Source organism: Eumetopias jubatus, unplaced genomic scaffold, assembly GCF_037043125.1.
Source record: "Eumetopias jubatus isolate StellerSeaLion01/CBP00866 unplaced genomic scaffold, mEumJub1_p1.0 scaffold_12, whole genome shotgun sequence".
Taxonomy (NCBI): domain Eukaryota; kingdom Metazoa; phylum Chordata; class Mammalia; order Carnivora; family Otariidae; genus Eumetopias; species Eumetopias jubatus.
The window spans coordinates 53166031-53187267 of NW_028274818.1; the positions used below are offsets into that span (position 1 = coordinate 53166031).

The 21237-nt window shown below is 39.5% G+C and overlaps 2 protein-coding genes across 2 annotated transcripts in view; both read left to right on the forward strand.

Moving 5' to 3' along the window:
• ANKRD45 (ankyrin repeat domain 45) overlaps nucleotides 1-12936 on the forward strand; it is a 49780-nt gene extending 36844 nt beyond the window's left edge. The window contains exons 4-6 of the mRNA XM_028122940.2: nucleotides 6263-6357; nucleotides 9248-9386; nucleotides 12905-12936. Of these exons, the coding sequence (XP_027978741.2) occupies nucleotides 6263-6357; nucleotides 9248-9386; nucleotides 12905-12936 (266 nt within the window). The remainder of the gene's footprint in view (nucleotides 1-6262; nucleotides 6358-9247; nucleotides 9387-12904) is intronic.
• Nucleotides 12937-20389: 7453 nt separating this feature from the next.
• Nucleotides 20390-21237, forward strand: part of SLC9C2 (solute carrier family 9 member C2 (putative)) — a 103925-nt gene continuing 103077 nt past the window's right edge. The window contains 1 exon segment of the mRNA XM_088017018.1: nucleotides 20390-20525. Coding sequence (XP_087873144.1) covers nucleotides 20390-20525 — 136 coding nt within the window.

Consider the following 21237-nt stretch of genomic DNA (forward strand, 5'->3'; position numbering starts at 1 on the left):
CCTTCCTTCTTTTGGTTTTAGGCTTTTTTCTTGTTCTTTCTCTAGCTCCTTTAGGTGTAAGGTTAGGTTGTTTATTTGAGATTTTTCTTGCTTCCTGAGGTAGGCCTGTATTGCTATATACTTCCCTCTTGTCACCACTTTTGCTGCATCCCAAGTGTTTTGGACCATTTTGCTTTCATTTTCATTTGTTTCTATTTTTTTTATTTCTTCTTTGATTTCCTGGCTGACCCGTTCATTGTTTTGTAGCATGTTGTTTAAGCTCCATGTATATGTGGGCTTTTCAAATTTTTTTTGTGTGTGGTTGACTTCAACATTGTAGTCAGAAAATATGCATGGTATGATCTCAATCTTTCTGTACTTGTTGAGGCCTGATTTGTGACTTAGTATGTGATCTATTCTTGAGACTGTCCCATGTGCACTTGAAAAGAATATGTATTCTGCTGTTTTAGGATGGCATGTTCTGAATATGTCTATTAAGTCCATGTGGTCCATTGTGTCATTCAAAGCCATTATTTCCATCAATCAGAGAAAGACATGTATCATATGACCTCACTGATATGAGGAATTCTGAATCTCAGGAAACAAACTGAGGGTTGCTGGAGTGGTGGGGGGGTGGGAGGGATGGGGTGGCTGGGTGATAGACATTGGGGAGGGTATGTGCTATGGTGAGCGCTGTGAATTGTGTAAGACTGTTGAATCACAGACATGTACCTCTGAAACAAATAATACATTATATGTTAAAAAAAAAAGAAGAAGAAGATAGCAAGAAGGGAAAAATGAAGGAGGGGGAAATTGAAGGGGGAGATGAACCATGAGAGACTGTGGACTCTGAGAAACAAACTGAGGGTTCTAGAGGGGAGCGGGGTGGGAGGATGGGTTAGCCTGGTGATGGGTATTAAAGAGGGCACGTACTGAATGGAGCACTGGGTGTTATACTCAAAAAATGAACCATGGAACACTACATCAAAAACTAATGATGTAATATATGGTGATTAACATAACATAATTAAAAAAAAGCCATTATTTCCTTGTAGATTTTCTGTTTAGATGATATGTGCATTGATATAAGTAGGGTGTTAAAGTCCCCTACTATTATTGTGTTTTATCAATTAGTTCCTTTATGTTTTTTATTGTTTTATATATTTGGGTGCTCCCATCCTGGATGCATAAATATTTATAATTATTAGTTGGATTATCCCCTTTTTTATGCTATAGCGTCCTTCTTTATCTCTTGTTACAGTCTTCATTTTAAAGTCTAGTTTTCCCGTATAAGAATTGCTACTCAGGTGTTCTTTTGACATCCATTAGCATGATAAATGGTTCTTTATCCCCTCACTTTCAATCTGTAGGTGTAAAATGAGTTTCATGTAAGCAGCATATAGATGAGTCTTGGTTTTTTTTTTTTATCCAGTCTGGTACCCTGTGTTTTTTTATTGGAACATTTAGTCCATTTACATTCAGAGTAATTATTGAAAGATATGTACTTAGTGCCATTTTATTACTTGTTTTGTCATTGTTTCTGGAGATGTTCTCTGTTCCTTTCTTATCTCTGTCACTTTTGGTCTTTCCTTTCTACTCAAGGAGTCCCTTTTAATATTTCTTGCAGGGCTGGTTTAGTGTTTGTGTGTCTGGGAAACTCTTTTTCTCTCCTTCTCGTCTGAATGATAGCCTTGCTGGATAGAATATTCTTGGCTGCACATTTTCCCCATTCAGCACTTTGACTGTGTCATACCACTCCCTTCTGGCTTGCCATGTTTTTGTTGAGAAATCTGCAGCTAGCCCTATGGGTTTTCCCTTGTAAGTTAAGGGCTTCTTTTGTCTTTCTGCTTTTAAGTTTTTTTCTTTATCACTATATTTTGCAAATTTAGTTACAATATTTTTGGTGTTGGCCTGCTTTCGTTGATTTTGATGGGAGTTCTCTGTGCCTCCTGGATCTGGATGTTTGTTTCCTTCTCCAGATTAGGGAAGTTTTTTGCTATTATTTTTTCAAATAAATTTTCTGCTCCCTTTTCTCTCTTCTTCTTCTGGGACTCCTATAATACAAATGTTATTACTTTTGATGAAGTCACTCAGTTCCATAAGGTGAAGTCTATTCTAATGTTCCATAATTCTTCTCTCTTTTGTTCAGCTTCCTTATTTTCCATTGTCTTCTATATCAATAATTCATTCTTCCTTTTCTTTCAGCCTGCTGTTCATTGCCTCAAACCTGTCTCTAATCTCAGTTATTACATTTTTCACTTCTGACAGATTCTTTTTAACTCTATTATTTCTGTGTTATGGGTCTCCCTGAAGTTTTCCATTCTTTTCTCAAGTCCAGTGAGTATCCTTATGATGCTTTAAATTCTCCCTCAGGCATGTTACTTATATTTGTTTCACTCAGATCTCTGGCTGTGACCTTATCTTGTTCTTTCATGTGGGATGAATTCTTCCATCTTGGCACTTTGTCTAAGTCTCTGCCTCCTCCTCCTCCCCCTCCTCCCCCCCCACTCCTCCTCCTCATCCTTCTTTTTCTTCTTCTTCTTCTGTGTGGCTTCTCTCACTTTAGTTGTGGAATTTGTTCTGTCAGTCTTCAGGTTCATTTCTGGGGTATTTAGGATGATTGTTATCTACTTCTGTTTGTGGGACAAGATGAGCCTAGGGTACCCCTATCCTGCTTCCATCTTCCTCTGTAAAGTGATCTTTTTAACTCTCTCAAAAACTCCTATGTGGAGTTTCATGAGATTGTGAATGCTGATCATGATAGGCTGGATAACAGCCCCCAAAGATATCCAGGTCCAAATTACTGGAACCCATGAATGTTATAGGGCAAAATGGACTTTGCAGATACGATAAGGATTAAGGATTTTGAGATTGAGAGATTATCCTGGATTCTCCTGGTGGACCCTAAATATAATCACAATTGTCCTTATAAGAAGGAAATCGATGTTTGACAGGAAGAGGAGAAGGTGATGTGACTGGAAGCAGAGAGTGGCATGATGCACTTTGAAGGTGTTGGGAGGGGCTACAATCTGAGGAAAACAGAAAATTGCTAGAAGATGAAAAAGGCAAGGAATGGTTTTTCCCCTCAGACCTCTAGAAGGAGTCAGCCCTGTCTATGCTTGACTATAGTCCAGTGAAACCAATTTCAGACTTCTGGTACCTAGAAGTGTAAAAGAATACATTAGTGTCTTAAGCCGTCAAGTCTATGATAATTTGTTATAGCAGCCATAGGAAACTAATACAGATTTTGGTACCTGGAATTGAGGTGCAGCTGTAAAAAATATCTAAAAATGTGGAAGCAGCTTTGGAATTGGGTAATGAGTAGATAGAAGAATTTTGAGGTGCAACATAGAAAAAGCCTAGGTTGCCTTGAGCAGACTGTTGTTAGAAACACAGATGTTAGAGATGCTTCTGGTGAGTGCTCAGAAGGAAATGAGGAGCGTGTTATTGGAAAATGGAGGAAAGACAATCATGGCAGAAAGCTTGGCTGAATTGTGTCCTGTCCTTTTACCAAAAGCAGAACTTGTAAGTGCGGAACTTGGACATTTAGCTAAAGGGATTTCCAAACAAAGTGTTGAAGGCATGACCTGGTTTCTTCTTGTTGCTTATAGTAAAATGTGAGCGGGAAAGATAAAGTGAGGAAAAAATTGTTATGTAAAAGGGAAACAGGACTCGATGATTTGGGAAATTCTCAGCCTATCCAGGTAGCAAAAGTGCTAAAATTAGGAGATTCACTATTAGGAAAGTATGCTCTGGAGAAAAGGCAAGGATGTGGCTGGACAGTGTTTTGTGGGTGCTGAAGAGATTGGGTGTGATACGCATGGCTCCCCTCAGTCATCTTAGCAGAAGTCAGAAATAGAAATAAGATTATCCAGGAGGGACCCATGGAGGAGCCTCTTGCTTTATGGAATGAGGCTCTGTGGCTTGCAGGGAGACTCACAAGTGTTTTGAGGATGTTATACCAGTAGGAACATTGTCAGTTTGAACAAAGGGACACAGAGAAAACAAAAAGAAGAAAGGCTGCTTGGGGCACCTGGGTGGCTCAGTCGGTTAAGTGTCTGCCTTCGGCTCAGGTCATGATCTCAGGGTCCTGGGATCCAGCCCCATGTCGGGCTCCCTGCTCAGTGGGGAGTCTGCTTCTCCCTCTCCCTCTGCTGCTCCCCCGCTTGTGCTCTCTCTCTCAAATAGATAAATAAAATGTTAAAAAAAGAAAAGAAAAGAAAAGAAAAAAGGCTGCTGGACTCCCAAAACCCTACAGGCAGGAAACAGACTGATGAAGCTATTCAGCTGTGAATACATGCTACCTTTCCTAAAAAAGAATGATTCAGGCTGAAACACAGGCCAAGAGGATGGAGCCTTCTGCCACAGAGGATTATTCCTAGGTCTTGACACCTAATAGGATTTGCCCTGTGGGACTCCAGAATTGCTTGGGACTGGTGACTCCCTGTTTTCCTTCTACTTTCTCCCTTTCTGAATGGCAGTGTCTACAACTCTTACACTGTGCCTGTCCCACCATTGTATTTTGGGAGTAGAGAACTTGATTTCTAGTTTCACAGGTCTGCAGATGGAGAGGAATTTTACTCCAGGATGATGGATCACACCAAAGTCTCACCCATAGCTTGTTTAGATGATTTAGATGATAAGGTTTGAGACTTTTGAGTTGATGATATTTTAGATGAGCATTTGGACATGGGTTGATGTTGTAATGTGCTGAGATTTTTGGATGTTGGCATGAGGTGCATGTATTTTGCATGTGGGATAGATGTGAATTTTAGGGCAGGCTGTGATGAGCTGAAAAATGGCTACCAAACATATCTAGGTCCTTATTCCTGGAACCTGTGAATGTTATTTCATATGGCAAAATGAATTTTGTAGATCCTTCAGTTAAGGATGAGGAGATTATTCTGGATTATCAAGGTGACACCTGATGTACTTTGAAGATGGAGGAAAGAGCCACCAGTCAAGGATAAAGGCTACCACTAGTGGTTGAAAAGGGCAAGAAAATGGGTTTTCCTCTTGGGTCCCTCAGATGGAATCAGCCTTGCCAACACCTTGACTTTAGCCCATTGATACCTGTTTCAAACTTCTGGATTCTAGAACTGTGAGAGAATACATTTGTGTTGTTTCAGTCATCAAAGTTTGTTACAGCAGCCACAGGAAATTAATACTTCAACCTTCAGATTAATCTGGGCCTTATTTACAACTTACAATATTCAGTTGTTCCATCTAGGAATATGGTAAGCCTTTCCATTTATTTGAGTCTTTCATTTCTCTCAAAGTGTAATTTTATTCAAACAGGTCTTGCAGATTTTGTGATGACATTACTATGGGTGCTATAGTGAATGGAATTATTTTAAACACTTTTTTTTAAAAGAGAAAAGCTGGGCACCTGGCTGGCTCAGTTGGAGGAGTATGCAGCTCTTGATCTTGGGGTCATGGGTTCAAGCCCCATGTTATGTGTAGAGATTACTTAAATAAATATTAAAAAAAGAGAAAAGCTATTTTTGAATTTATTTTGAAGGATCACAAGGGATAAAGCAAGTGATGGCTCATCTATTGGAAATGAATTTTTGTTTCTCTAGAGTAGAAAATTTTTTAAAGATTTTATTTATTTTTTTGACAGAGAGAGACATAGCGAGAGCAGGAACACAAGCAGGGAGAGCGGGAGAGGGAGAAGCAGACTTCCTGCAGAGCAGGGAGCCTGATGAGGGACTCGATCCCAGAACTCTGGGACCATACCTGAGCCTAAGGCAGACGCTTAATGACTGAGCTACCCAGGCGCCCTAGAGTAGAAATTTTAATGGAATATGGTCTCTTTGGGATTAGATATCACATACAATATTTATTTATCTTCAAAATTTTAGCACCATTTTAGGAACACGGTGAATGTCCCAAAGTGCTATGCTAGTTGAGTATCATCTATCTTGAAATTCAGTGAAAACAACCTTAACAAATCTTCTACACACAGTGGTTTTTTTTAAGATTTTTAAATTTATTTGCTTGAGAGAGAGCGAGCAAATAAGAGAGAGCATGAGTGGGGGGCAAGGGTGGCGGGAGGGAGAAGTTGACTCTTCACTGAGCAGGGAGCCCACTGTGGGGCTCAATCACAAGACCCCGGAATCATAACCCGAGCTGAAGGCAGACACCTGACTGAGCCACCCAGGCGCCCCTTCTATACATAGTCTTTATAAACTCCAGATATATAATAGTACCTTGTAAATAGTTGAGCATATTTCTTAGTCTTTGTCTTATTATTGTGCATTTTATTGTCCTATTCCTTCAGATGCAAGGCTGGCCCTGAAAAAATATATTGCAAAGGTCTCGGCAGCAGTTACAGACACAGAAAAGGGACCAGGGAAGCTCTTTAAAGAAGACAAGGTACTGCATTATGATTATTGTTTGTTCAGAAGTCTTTTGAGATTTTTGCCTTACATCTTTAATTTCTGTACTAATGCTCTAGAGGTAGGTGGTGGTCCTTACTGCTGTCTTCTCCCTCCCTCCCTTCCCACTTCCCTCCTACCCTTCCTCCCTCCCTCCTTCCTTCCTTAGTAAACGACTAGTAAGAGATAGACTGATCAAAATTAAATGAAATACTATAAAGGAGTGACATAGAGATGTATGTACTAAGTATTACACTCAGCAACATGAATACTTTAAAAAAAAGAGATTTATTTATTTATTTATTGAAAGAGAGAGAGAGAGAGAGAGAGCACAAGCATGCACGAGCAAGGGGGGGAGGGGGAGGGGCAGAGGGACAGGAGAGAGAGTCTTAATCAGACTCTGCACCCTGAGTAGGGATCCCGATGCAAGGCTTTATCTTATGACCCTGAGACCACCATCCTGAGATCATGACCTGAGCCAAAATCAAGAGACAGGTGCTTAACCAACTGAGTCAGCCAGGCACCTGAACATGAATACATTTTTAAAGTATATTGTTGAGTGAAAAAAAAAATCAGCGAAGACTACAGGAGAGATTTTCATAAACTCCAAAAGCAAACAAAATAAAACTATATTGTTTAGGGATACCTACATATAGGGTAAAACTATTAAAAAAGAAAGCAAAGTTATAAGCACAGATTGTCATTATCTCTTGGAAGAGGATAAGGGGATGAATTATGGGAAGGGCACAGAAATAGAGTTATTCTGGCAATGTTCTAGTTATTCTGTTGATTATTTGGGTCTACTGATACTCATTTCATTAAGTTTTGCTTTAAAACTTATATATATATATCATATTTTAGTTTCTTTGTATATACAAAGAAATATATTACATATTCAGACGAGATCTATATATTACATATTCAAACTTTACATGATGATAAAAAAAAGATACACAGATGTAAGGATAGCTAATTGTAAAGCCGACTTCCCACATTTACCATATACTAAGTTCTGCATGTGGACTAGTTTATTGCTGTGGATATACACTAAAATAAAAAGATATGTTCCAGGTACCAGAACTGTGTTTTGGTTTTAAATTATCTCTCTCAGGGTGCCTGGGTGGCTCAGTCAGTTGGGTGACTAACTCTTGATTTCAGCTCTGGTTGTGATCTCAGGGTGGTGGGATGGAGCCCCACATAGGGCTCCCAACTCAGTGGGGAGTCTGCTTAAGATTCTCTCTCTCTCTCTCTCTCTCTCTCGGTCTCCCCCTCCCCCTGCTTGGGCACGCACTCTCTCTCTCAAATAAATAAATCTTTAAAAAAACAAATTATCTCTTGCATTTCTGTGCAGGATGTTCTGTGAATTCCCTGTGACTTATAATTCTCATGAAAAAGAATTAGCTATTGCTCAAAGTGTAATACATCCCCACATCTGGGAACATGATAAATTACACATTTCACTTGTGGTTTGTAAAACACTTTATGAAATCTCTTATGAAACCAACAAAATATAGGCAAAATTCTAAGAATAGCTATTTCAGCTATTGGATCTCTGGGAAACAAAAATTTCCTGCCACAGACAGTGCCTTGTCCAACTAGTTACTGTAAAAGCTTTTTAAATTTCAGTGTTTAAATATTTGGTTATTTGAACTAGAAAATACTGTGTACATATAGTAATAATTAGAACAAAATTGAAATGCCTAAAGCAAACTTAATAGCTTTCTCTCTTCCCATTTCCAGTCTTGCTATCTTACCCTATGGTTCTAATAACAATGTTTTTTTTTTTTTAAAGATTTTATTTACTTGACAGAGAAAGACACAGTGAGAGAGGGAACACAAGCAGGAGGAGTGGGAGAGGGAGAAGCAGCCTTCCCACCGAGCAGGGAGCCTGATGCGGGGCTCGATCCCAGGACCCTGAGACCATAACCTGAGCCGAAGGCAGACGCTCAATGACTGAGCCACCCAGGCACCCCAACAATCTTGTGTTAATTTCGCCATACTTGTCCCATCACTTATATAAATATATGTACGCACACATATGGTTTTATAAGGTTTTGTTTTTCTAAAAGTGGGATTACACTATATATATTATTCTTTTTTTGAACTACATATTATTCTTTAATTTGCTTTTTTTCCTTTTAATAATATATTATGGACATCTTTCCAAATCCACTTGATTCTACATATGTCTGCATACAATACTGCTTATTTAATAATATGGACAGGCCATGCAATAAATGCATTCATTTCTCTTTCTTATTACAAACCATAGAACAAGTAAACATCTTAAAGCAGACAGCCTCAGTTTGCTGTGCATGGGCAGAAATAACTTTGCAATGCAAACTGAGACGTTTTCAGTGAGGTGGAGCTCTTCTGGAATTTCTTCCACTTCCTCTCCTCTGAACCATCTGAGAGGGAATAAAATAGCGTTGTCTGTTGAGTTGCATCCGGGTCATACCAACCACCTGTTCTCCAACCTTTGCAAATGTTTCTCTTTATCACAGGGCCCAATGAGACTAAAGAATTAGGGAGAGGGTGTACACTGGCCCAAGACTTCATGACTCTAGCTTATAAGTTTTATTATATACAACATTCCACTAATGTTAGAGCTGCACTGCCCAACATAGCAACCACTAGCCATGTGTAGCTATTTTAAGTTAGAATTAATTAAAATTAAATAAAATAAAAAATCCAGTTCCTCAGTCAGACTAGCCCCTTTTCTAGTACTCTATGGCTATAAATGTCAAATGGTGACTGGTTTGGACAATGCAGATAGCTCATTTCCATCATCGCAGAAAGTTCTGTTGCACAGTGCTAGTTTAGAGATACTATAGAGTTTTATTTTTCAATAAACAAGTAGAAAATAAACTCTTTGTTTCTGTCTCTAGAATACCATCCTCACTGCATGCCGTGTAAAAAATGAGTGGTTGGAAACCCATTTGGAAGCTTCCATTAATGAGATTTTTGAACAGAAACAACAATTGGAAGATACCGTGACTCCTATATTTACAAAAATGGCAACACCATGTAAGTTTTGGATGAAAATGGTTTGAATGCAGAAAAGATGAATATGAAGTTCAGTGTTGTTATTTCTGAGATACTCTGATTTTAACAATCTTCATTAAGTAGCCATTAACTTTTTTTTTTTAAAGATTTTGTTTATTTATTAATGAGAGACAGAGAGAGAGAGAGAGAGAGAGAGAGAGGCAGAGGGAGAAGCAGGCTCCCAAGGAGCAGGGAGCCCGATGCGGGACTCGATCCCAGGACCCTGGGATCATGACCTGAGCTGAAGGCAGATGCTTAACCATCTGAGCCACCCAGGTGCCCGCCATTAACTTTTTACCAGCACATATACAAGTATGATATAACTCCCTAGGTTTATTATTAGTTTCAGTATTAAGAATAAATAAAAATAATAACAATTATTTCTATAGAGAATATCTAATACTAATCTTAATATTGTTACCATTACTTGTTATTTAATTTTATATAATTTACTATGCCTTTGATTTTCAACTAGGAAGGCATGTCCTCCTAGGAGCTAGAGTGACTTAATTTGAAAAAGCACTTTCAGTATTACAACTGCATTTTGAAAAGCCTGTTGGGGGAATACTATCCTGTTCCTGGGGAAGGTACATCAGAATCTTGGTGGCAGGCATACCTAAGAATTTTTAAAATATCAGCTTTATTGGGATATAATTCTTATACTATAAAATTCACCATTTAAAAATGTACAATTCAGTGGTTTTCAGTATATTCACAGAGTTACACAATCATTACCACCATCTAATTTCAGAACATTTTACCACCCCAAAAAGAAACACCATTGGCAATCACCTCCTACCTCCTGCAAGCCTCCGGCAACCACTAATCTTTTCTATTTCTATAGATTTGCCCGTTCTGGACATTTCACTAATGGAATCATACAATCTGTGCCATTTTGTGTCTGGATTCTTTCATTTAGCATATTGTTTTCAAAGTTCCTCCATGTTTGAATTTGTTTCAATTTTCCTTTTTTTCTGAATAGTATTCCATTGTATGGATTCATTCATTAGTTGATGGATATTCAAGTTTCCATGCTTTTGGCTATTATAAATAACAATGCTGTGAGCTTTCCTGTACAAATTTGTGTGACTGCTTGTTTTCATTTCTCTTGGGAGAGAATTGCCGGGTTGTGCTTAATCATTTGAGGAACTGCTGAACCGTTGCCAATAAGCAATATATATGAAGATTCCAATTTCTCCACATCATCATCAACATTGTTATTGTCTTTTTAAAAAAATTTAGCCGTCCTAGTAGGTGTAAAGTGATATCTTAATGTAGTTCTAGTTTGCATTTCCTTAATTACTAATGATGTTAAACATCTTTTATGTGTTTACTGGCCATTTGTATATTTTCTTTGGAGTGGTATCTATCTTCATCCTTTGCCCATTTTTAAACTGCTCTTTTTGTTGTTGATTTGTAAGAGTTCTTTATGTATTTTGGAGTCAAGTCCCTTATCAGATAATATGCTTTGCAAATAGTTTCTCCCATTCTGTGGATTATCTTTTCATTTTCTTAATTGTGTTCTTTGAGACAAAAAAGGCTTTAAGTTTGAAGTCCAATTTATCTGTTTTTCCTTTTGTTGCTTATGCTTTCAGTGTCATATCTAGAAACATTGCCTAATCCAAGGTCACCAAAACTTACTCTTATGTTTTTTTTATAAGAGTTTTGTAGTTTTAGTTCTTTTCTTTTAGCTCTCTGGTCCATTTTGAGTTATTTTTTATATATGAGGTGAACTCATTCTTTTGAATGTGGATATTGAGTACCAAAGACTTTTTTGTTTGTCAAAAGGGGCTATGGTTTTTTCTGGTGGAATATCCCTTGCTATCTTTCTCTGGTATCTCTAGAGCTTATTCAGAGCACACACTGAGGTCCCCTTAAGGGAGACAGAGGCTTTACACTGTCCTTGTCTGTAAGTAGCCCACCACCCAGTTTGTGAGCGAGGGTGCATACCTGAAAAGATAAACTCAGTGCTGTGTATATTCAAAGAAGCCTGAGTATGAAGAGGAAGCATCATGAAGAAAGAGGAATTGCTGAAAGGATGGGGAACAAGGGTAGAATATGAAGGGAATTCTGGAATGAAAGCCCAGTCTGATGATGATAGGTTCAAACATGGGAACGGAGAAGTGGCCAAGATCCATTTGGTAGTAGTTGAGTCTGTGAGGAATAGGAGAAGAGGAGGTTGGAAAGTTAACTTGTGCTCACTTCATTAAAAGTACTGAATTATAAGCATAGAAGTTTGGTCTTTATTTCCAGGGCAGCAGGTTGCCATTAAAGGCTTTGGGGTAGCAGAGAAGAGGGATTAAGTAAGTAGTTGAGTCTGTGAGGAATAGGAGAAGAGGAGGTTGGAAAGTTAACTTGTGCTCACTTCATTAAAAGTACTGAATTATAAGCATAGAAGTTTGGTCTTTATTTCCAGGGCAGCAGGTTGCCATTAAAGGCTTTGGGGTAGCAGAGAAGAGGGATTAAGAATAGGAGAAGAGGAGGTTGGAAAGTTAACTTGTGCTCACTTCATTAAAAGTACTGAATTATAAGCATAGAAGTTTGGTCTTTATTTCCAGGGCAGCAGGTTGCCATTAAAGGCTTTGGGGTAGCAGAGAAGAGGGATTAAGTAAGTAAGATGGGGAACAAGGGTAGAATATGAAGGGAATTCTGGAATGAAAGCCCAGTCTGATGATGAGAGGTTCAAACATGGGAATGGAGAAGTGGCCAAGATCCGTTTGGTAGTAGTTGAGTCTGTGAGGAATAGGAGAAGAGGAGGTTGGAAAGTTAACTTGTGCTCACTTCATTAAAAGTACTGAATTATAAGCATAGAAGTTTGGTCTTTATTTCCAGGGCAGCAGGTTACCATTAAAGGCTTTGGGGTAGCAGAGAAGAGGGATTAAGTAAGGGAAAATACTATGGCTTTCCTTATTAAATGGATGAAGAAGAGACTGGAGGGAGTGAGACCATCATAGTCCAGGAGTGAGATGACTAAGGCCTGAATTATTGATGGTACAGTTTGGTTCCCACCATCTCTCACTGTCTACCGCTGCTGTTAGCCTGGCCCATCACCCCTTCCTGCTTCCCTTCCCATCTCTGAGGAAGATCACCTCTCCCCCCAGGTCTCCTACACCCCCTCCAAGCACCTCAGTATCTTATACTTTCATATTATAGAAGTGTTAGATCTTGATGGAACCTCTGAAGTGATCCCCTCAGTTTACAGTGAAGAAAGTGAAGACCAGAGAAGTTAAGCAGTTTATTCAAATTATTCTATTCAATAGCAGAATTAGGAAGAATAATACTGATTATATTGGAAATGTGACCTCATACCTTTAAATATAAAAAAAAAAAAGGGTAGGGGAGAATTCTTGAATTGACATACCAGTACTAAGGCTTCATTAATGACTGGTTCAGGCTGGAACATACTCATTTATTTCATGCCAATTATTTCAAAACTGGCTTCATTTTTATTTTACATGACAAGCTAATTAAGTGTAATTTTAAAATCTGCTTCCTTTCAGGTCAAGTGAAAAGTGCCAAATCTGTAGCCTAAGCCATGGTCAGAAAAGAAGTCAATCAAGATCATACCTTCTACTGAATATATGTTTTATAAAAGACCACACTTCCTTCTAGTATTTATAAAAGCAAACTTATTCAGTATGCCAGTTGAAGTAAAGAAAATCTATGTGAGGTTTTATAAAAAGGTTTAAGTATGAAACTAAATCACCCTTTTTAAAATTTTACCCTATTCAGCATGCTTATGTCCAGACACTCTGGTCTTGCCTCTGCTCCAAGTGCAAGTCCGTGTGAGTTCCACATGCTCTTTCCAGAGAGCACTCGGGTATGAATCACTCACCAAGGCTCTCTGGGAGCTCTAACATTTATATAGGGAATCTAACAATTTTCTGTGTAACTGAGGCAGGACATTTCCATTCAACTGAGGAATTCTATAAAAAAAAAAAAAGATGTATTACCTAGGAAAAATTTGTTCTCCCTCTCTCAAAAGGAAAGCTATAGAATGCCATTCTAGAGCAAGGAAATATTAAGAATGGTTTGGATCAGGGTCCTTTTCTTGTACAACTATTACTTTTTATGTACAAATTAAAATTTACCTGTGAGGTGGTATTTAGTCTTTTAGTGAAACCTTTGTTTCTTTATCTTTAACCTCCACCTCCTTGGTCTCTCTCTACACACACACACACATACACACACACACACACACACACACACCGTATTTAGATTTCCCGTATTCTGTAGGTTTGGCAATATAGATATTTTAGCGGGACTCCATGGTATCTTTCTTTCTGTTCTGTTTTATACTTTTTAGGTTTTAAGTATCACTGCTGGTTTCATATTAGTGATTTGGAATGTCTTTTTTTCCTAGTTTATCTGAAAGCCCCCGAGACTTCCATTTCTTTTGATTTTGTGGAAAATTTTTATAGAAAGAACATGTTTTAAAAAAAAACCCACATTTATTTGTTGTTCTTAATGACTTTCTTTTTTGTCCTACCCCGAAAGCTAGATTTTCATTATAGAGGGGAAGGAAAAGAAATAAGCAATTCAGTAATTCCTTGTCAGTTGACACTTTCTCAACCATGGTTTTGAGATAACACTTTTAAAATTTGTGTCACAAATTTTTAAGTTTTGAGGTAATTTTTATGCATGAGTGATTGAGTTTCAGTTGCCTTCAGCAAAAGAACAGGGCAGTAACTGCCACTCCCCTCTGGTAGACCTAGTGGAGTCCCACGAAGAAGGAGGTATGTCTGTATTTGCTCGGTTCTCCTCCTGCTGTGCGCTGCGAAGTCCATTACCTTTAAGCACCACAGCAATTTGGGACAAGGCTAGTTGCCATTTTTACTGTTTCTGCTCTAACTTTCTGTTTTCTGAGCCTTGATCTTGAATATGATATGACTTCCCAGGCATGTGGTCCTGGTAATTAGGGGAGGATTCCTGAATCTCACTTCAAAGATTCCTAGATAAGACACTTGTGGAGATGCCTAGTACAAAATAAACCTCTCTCTCCTTTATTTGTCTTTCAATACTTACCTTCAAACTTCTTGAAGCTTTTAATGTATATAGTCATGTTGTCTTCTGGAAACTCCTTGATTGCCACATTTATGTCATTATGGTTCCTTTACCTTCTTTTTTTTTAATTATTTATGAGAGAAGGAGAGAAAGAGAGAGAGAGAGCGCGCAAGCGCAGGTGGGGGGAGGGGCGGAGGGAGAGGGAGAAGCAGTCTCCTCACTAAGCAAGGAGCCCGACATGGGGCCCAATCCCAGGACCCCAAGATCATGACCTGAGCCATAGGCAGACACTTAACTGACTGAGCCACCCAGGTACCCCTGGTTCCTTTACTTTTTTAACAATCTCCTTTTCTAACTCCTTCACTGGTTTCTGTGGTCTGAATGTGCTTGTATCCTTCCCGCGGCCCCCAGATTCATTTGTTAAGATCTACTGCCCAATATGATAGTGTTACAAGGTGGAGCCTTTGGGAGGTCTCTTCTCATGAAAGAGAACTCCAAACAGTTCACTTGCCCCTTGCACCGTGTGAGGTTACAGTAAGAAGACAGCCGTCTAGGAGATGGGCTCTCACCAGACACTGCATCTTCTGGCGCCATGATCTTAGACTTCCCAGCCTCCAGAACTGTAAGAAATAAATGTTTGTTGTTTATGAAGTACCCAGTTGATGGTCTTTTGTTATAGTAGCCCGGACCAAGACACCAGATCCTATTCTTCATCTTGCCTCCAGCAATGGAAACTTCTCAAAAGTCAGTCCTAGCTTACAATTTTATATATCAGGTATACCTCAATAAAGCTGAAAAAAAAAAAAAAGCCAATTCTGACCCTTGGCAAATCAGTCTGTAATTCTCCGCCCCATGGCCGTCTCTATCCCCAGTGTTAGGAAGAACTAATCCCTCCTTCTTTGGGGCACCTACAGTGCGAATAGCCACATATGTATTATGTTTAATTGTTCACATGTTTTTCTCCCCATGTGAATTGTGAGCTTTTTGAGGGTAGGGGCTTTGCCATGTTTTTCTTCATACTCTTATCCTGTAAGTTAGTAAGTTAATAAATAACAGTTGAATAAATTCTCTTTTGGTGCTACCTTATTCATGGAGCTCACTAGTCTTCATTCATTTATAGAACTTATTCACCTTTTCTAAAAATGACTCCTGAACCCTTCTGTGCACATCTTGTTTGTGCCAGTGCCCCATTTTAACTCCCACTCCTCCAGTAGGCCAGCTGCATGCACACACAGCGTCATGACTATATATCTAGTTTCTCCTGTAACCTATTTTCTGACCTTCACCTTGAATGCCACACTGCTTTGTAGTCATGTGAACCTGGTTACCAAGGGATTCCTGGATCTCACTTCAAAGATTCCACTGATGTGAGGATCTGAGTTTTGAGAGTTACAGTACTTCCTGTGATCTGTTGTTGCATTGAATTATATGCTGCAGATGTTATCTGAACACCCACAGAGCTATTTCAGTTTGCATACCAGTAAATTAAATCACATTATTTGAGAAGTGGTCAAGCAAAGGCTAAATTCAGTGCTGTGATAAACTCTAGATAGTGGTTCCTGAGACTTCTGTATTTTGACTGGAAAAATGTGAAAAAATGGAGGAGATTGAAATGACATCACTAAGAGAACAACTACTATCTGCTATCACTATAACTTAAAGAAAACATTTTAACATCAGAAAAGAAGGGAACGTATGATTTCATTGTAGGGCTCTGCCCTTTAAATTGAATAAATTAAGCTTTATTATGGACTTTTATATTTTTCTCATTTTGCCATGTGTGATGGAACTTTTGTCATGAATCACCACTGGTTTATGGTCCAGCCTTTGAGAACAACTGCCTAGACTGAGCTGAAGCAGGCAGAATGCTATTTAGGTTAACATGATGCCCCAAGTTGTAAAGGGCTGACAGTACACTCTGATATTTGACCTCATATGTGATACATTATATTCTCCAAGTTGGCCACATCTCCTGTCCCACATGCTCTTCTTACAATGTGATCATGACCTTCCTCGCAGAGAGAGGTGGATCTCTGTTCTCTCCTCTTGAATCTGGGCAGGCCTGTAACTATAGTGGAAGTGATACTACATGATTTCCATAGATCATAAAAAGTGATGCAGTCTCCAGCTAGTTCTTTTGAGATGCTCAGTCTTGGAAACCAGTCTGTATGGAGAGACCCATACAGACAGAAACTGAGGCCCCAACCCGAAGCCCTGTCTGAGCTGCAGCTAGCAGGCACCGCCAACCTGCTGCCATGTGAGTGAGCCATCTTGGAAGCGGATCCTCCAATCAAGCCACTGCATCCAGTGCCATATGGAGCAAAGACAAGCCTTCTCTGTTGAGTCCTACCAAAATTGTAGATTTCAGCTAAATAAATGATTGTTGTTGTTTTAGCCTACTAAGCTTTGTGTCTGTTTATTATGCAGCAATACATAACATACAAATTTTGGACTCTGGAAGTGAGAAATGGACATAACAAATCCTAAAATATGTGGTGTTGCCTTTTTGGGACCGGGTGACAGGCAGAAGCCCAAAGGGCCTAGAGGAGAGTGTCAGTGAAAGCCTGCAGAATGTTTAAAAGCCCCTAGGAGGTGATTAGTGGGAGTTTATAGGAAAGAGAGGAAAATGTTATTAGAAGCTGGAGAAAAGGGGCCCTTGTTATGTGATGGTAGTAAGTTTGATCACACTGTTGTCTAAGTAATGAACTCAATGATCATGCTAAGGATTTTTCTAGACAGTAGTCAAGTGCCACTTGGCTTCTTTTACTGGTCTGAGAGGAGAGAGATGAGCTGAAAAGGAACAGCTCATTTTTCCAATGAAATTTAAAAGAAGTATAATGCAGCCAGTACTCACTGGGTTTGAAAATAAAATTGTTTCTCATGCCTAGCCTTTCTAGATGGCAAAAAAGTCTCAAACTAAGAAATGCATTCTGAGAAAGGGTAAAATCTCAGGTGGGATTGTGAGGTCATAAGACCTCAGAGATATCTAATGTGATGCCTCCTGGAACTTCTGAGACTTGAGATAGGCTTTCTCAGTGCTTCTAGGAAGATGACCTCTAGCTGCTGAAGGCAATCATTGTCATAGCTAAACCAAAATGCAAAGAGAATGGCTTTCTGTCAATAATGGTATATATCAAGCTTAGGAACCATCTAACTGGTCCTATCTGAGTCCCATGCCTATCCCTGAACCAATCATTGTATAGGGGGATGAGAAACTATGACTAACCAGCCTTGTCTCAGTCAGATAATATAATCTATTATGAGAATATGGGCTTGGGGGAAACACACTGGGCAGCCTCTCAGCCCTCAGCTCGTAAAGCTATCATAGTCTACTCAGCTGGCTCTACGCAAAGTGGTGAAATACAGATTTATTACTGCTTTTCTTTAAGCTCTATGGGAAAGATTGTGATGTAAAGAAATTCAATCATCTCTGTATTTTAGTTATGTTCTATCTCTAGCAGAACTATGTGTAATCTAGAGCCAACTATGAATTTTGTCCGAGTTTTCTCAAGGTATGAGGATTTTTCTAAAAGCCATGGAGAATCTGAATTTTGAAACGTAAATCTTCATGAGAGTTAGCCATCGGATCGAGGTGACCCAAGTGAGTTGAGCAGACAGCAGGATAGGAACTAGATAGAAGGCAGAAGGACGTTGCTCAAAATGATATGAAATGTTTTAGAGAACTTATTGGTAACAAGGAGAGGTAAGTAAGGGCATGTGAAAGAGTAAGGAATGGGTCTCTCAAGAGGCAGCCTGTGAATAAGACGGCTTTTTTTTTTTTTTAACATGGTCCTTGGGATTTATGAGCTGAGTGGTTTAAAAGACCCATACCAGACAACAACAACGTTGAAAGCAAATATTTTGGAGAATGGTGTAGGGTACCAGTGCTGGTTGCTGCAATCAGGGCCAGACATAGAGCTGTTGACTAAAACTCTTTAGTTTCAAGTAGGAATTGGGACTTTCATTCGTCAAAGTTTCTTTGATATATAGTGGTGGCGAAGATTGATGATAAACTCAGTAATCTCACTGCTGTGGTGCTGTTCTTGGTGCCCTGGGGAAGAGCGTTAGAGGAGTATAACATAAGAATGGGAGAGTAGAATTTCATTGTCACAAATAACCTCCTTGGAAAGAAACTATAAATTATTAACAATGTTCCTTTGTTTAAATTTGCACTGTGTTTTTAGTGATTAGATTTGAGGCAAAAATATATTAAGTTTGGCATCACAGAATTTGGGATACATTTGTCCTCCTATGAAGAGTGAGTAGTGTTGTTTCTTCAAATTAAGGGCCAACAGTGAGAAATTCCCATCGAAAAGGAAGGATAGGTAGGAAAAGAGAAAACGGGAAAGGAGGAATGAAAAAGTCAGACGGGAGAGCAGGCAGTGTTGAAGAGGATTAGGGCTGGAGAATGAAAAACAGAATATATATTAAAAAAACATGTAGGAGGTTCTTCTGTTTATAGGAAAGAGCATCTTCTGAGCATCTTCTGTCTACATGGTGAATGACCATTTCAGCTAATATGTCAGGCAAAGAAAATCAGTTAAAACAGTTGTTGGTATAGACACAGTTTGAGCATTAAGAAATGCAAGCTTCCCTGGAACTGGATCACTTAGCTGCTTCTGGGTTGGGGGTGGGGATGTTGTATATAGCCAATCAGAATGAAAGTGAGTTGGCAAGCAACCAATGGGAATTAGGCATGGAAATGACTTTGGGTGTGATATCAGTTGGCAGGACTGTCCCTGGCAAACAGCCACAAGCTGGGCATTGTTCTTTGTGATTTTCAAGAGCCTTCATCTTGATTTCAACTCTGAACCAGCTTAGCCTTGGAAGACGGTATCTCTGGTCTTGGTAGTTTGGAGAACCTGATTTGAGAGTGATGCTGTAGTGACAGGTGGGGATAGCAGGGTGTGAGGATGCCAAGGGCCTGAAGGGCTATTTGAGGGACAGGTGAAGTGATTTGAAGATGTAGCATTTTGAATCTAATTTCTGGCCCATTTCTGCTTCACACCAGAATCATTATGGCTTGTAGACCAAACAAATGCAAAATGAAGAACTAAAGATTAACTCTAAATATTACTGGGGATACTTCAGGAACCTCTAGGAATTCTTAGGTTAAGGTTAACTGCAAGAAAAAATAAAACAGAATGAGTCCTCAGGACCACTGCATAGATTTGTGCGGACTATGTTCTGCACAAGGGCACCAGTTGAGGGTAGGTACTGGGACTGAAATCGAACCCATTATTTATGTGCCAAGCCATGTGCCCTGTCCTCAGGAAGGGGGACTTTTTCTAATTCACTTAAAGGCACCATATGATAAAACCTCAATTTTAGTATTTTCCTTTGTTTTTAGGTTATTCACCCCCCTCTCCATCCCGACCTTATCTGGTGTGACTCAACTTTGACCTCGTTTCCCATTTTGGATTTGGAGGGGCCCAAGAGAGGGAAAAGGGAACATGGGGTTGAAGTAGTAAAGGGGAATTCCAGAATGATTTGTACCCATAGAGGAAGAGGTCCCCCGCAAAAAGTTCAGTTGATCAAATATTATGGAGAGCCTATTATGGGCCACATACCGTGTGCACAGCCTTAAGGAAAAATAATATCCAGCCCCGACCCTTGAGAAACTCACTGTCCAATGAGAAAGGCAAACACACTACTAGATCATACAATGATTAAGTGCAGAAATCAGTGCAGTCACTCTCCCATATATATGTAGAGGTGTGAGGAAGAAACACTAGCCCTGCTGTTGGTGTTCCTGTAAAATGCTCTTGGAGCAAGAGGTAGAACAGAAGGCATCCATGTTTGCCCTGTGGCAAGAAGAGATGTGCTCAGATCTAAGTGTGGTACAATCTTAGGTAGAAAGAACATGGATGCACTGGGACCTGGCAAGTCTCATTTTCTTCTTTTTGCGTATTAGAACAGGTTAGTCTGTGGTGGTGAAAATAACTCACATACGAATTCGTCAAGTTACGACTGAGAAAGCCATGTCAAACATGAACTCTTCCTTCTGGATGCAAAGAGAAGGTAACAGACCTGAATTATTCTGTGGAAGTTCAGCTGGCTACACCATCAAAAGTGGACATTTCATAATGCTTGTGTGTTCCACTATTGTTTTGGGAGGTAGGTGGTTGTTTCTGAATTTCATCTTTCCTCTGCCCTCTGAACCTTTCTCAGTGCAGAAAGCGATCACAACATCATCAAAAGAAGTCCAGTGAGACTCTAAGATGTGAGTGAATGCCAGCAATGTAGCTTCATTTAATTATCAGTAGTGTCTACACTATGTTCCTTCCTTCAGTGGCATGTGCTGAGCACAGCAGAGGGGTAGGCAGCAGGGGAATTAGACAGTCCTTGACCTCAAGGAGTCCTCTTGCTGGGGAAACGGATAAACAGTAATTACAATGCAGTGGGGTTAGTTGAACTGTCAAGTCTCATGCCGCCGGCCTGCCAGGCTTAGCCTAACCAACATGTATCTGGGATGAGGGGAGGGTGATGGGGGCAAATAGGACCCAGACATTTGTTTCACAATTTGCAAGTTGCTGTCATCAATTTTGCCCATTTTATTATGGATTTGATGTGATTTTACTTCAGGGAACATGGCACGCACTCCACCCCAGTGGGAACTTAGGAGAGACTTCACAAGTGAGGGCCTCTTCAATGATCATTAAGAATTCAATAGGTATGGTGAATGATATTCATGCAGATGAGACACCAGATTAAGAAACACAGGTACTTTATTCCCCAGTTCAACGTTAGTGATCAGGGAAAAGTTTCTAGTCTTCTTTAAAACTTTTTTCTTTGGGGAAAAGTCAGCTGCTTTAAAATTCTTTCTGGA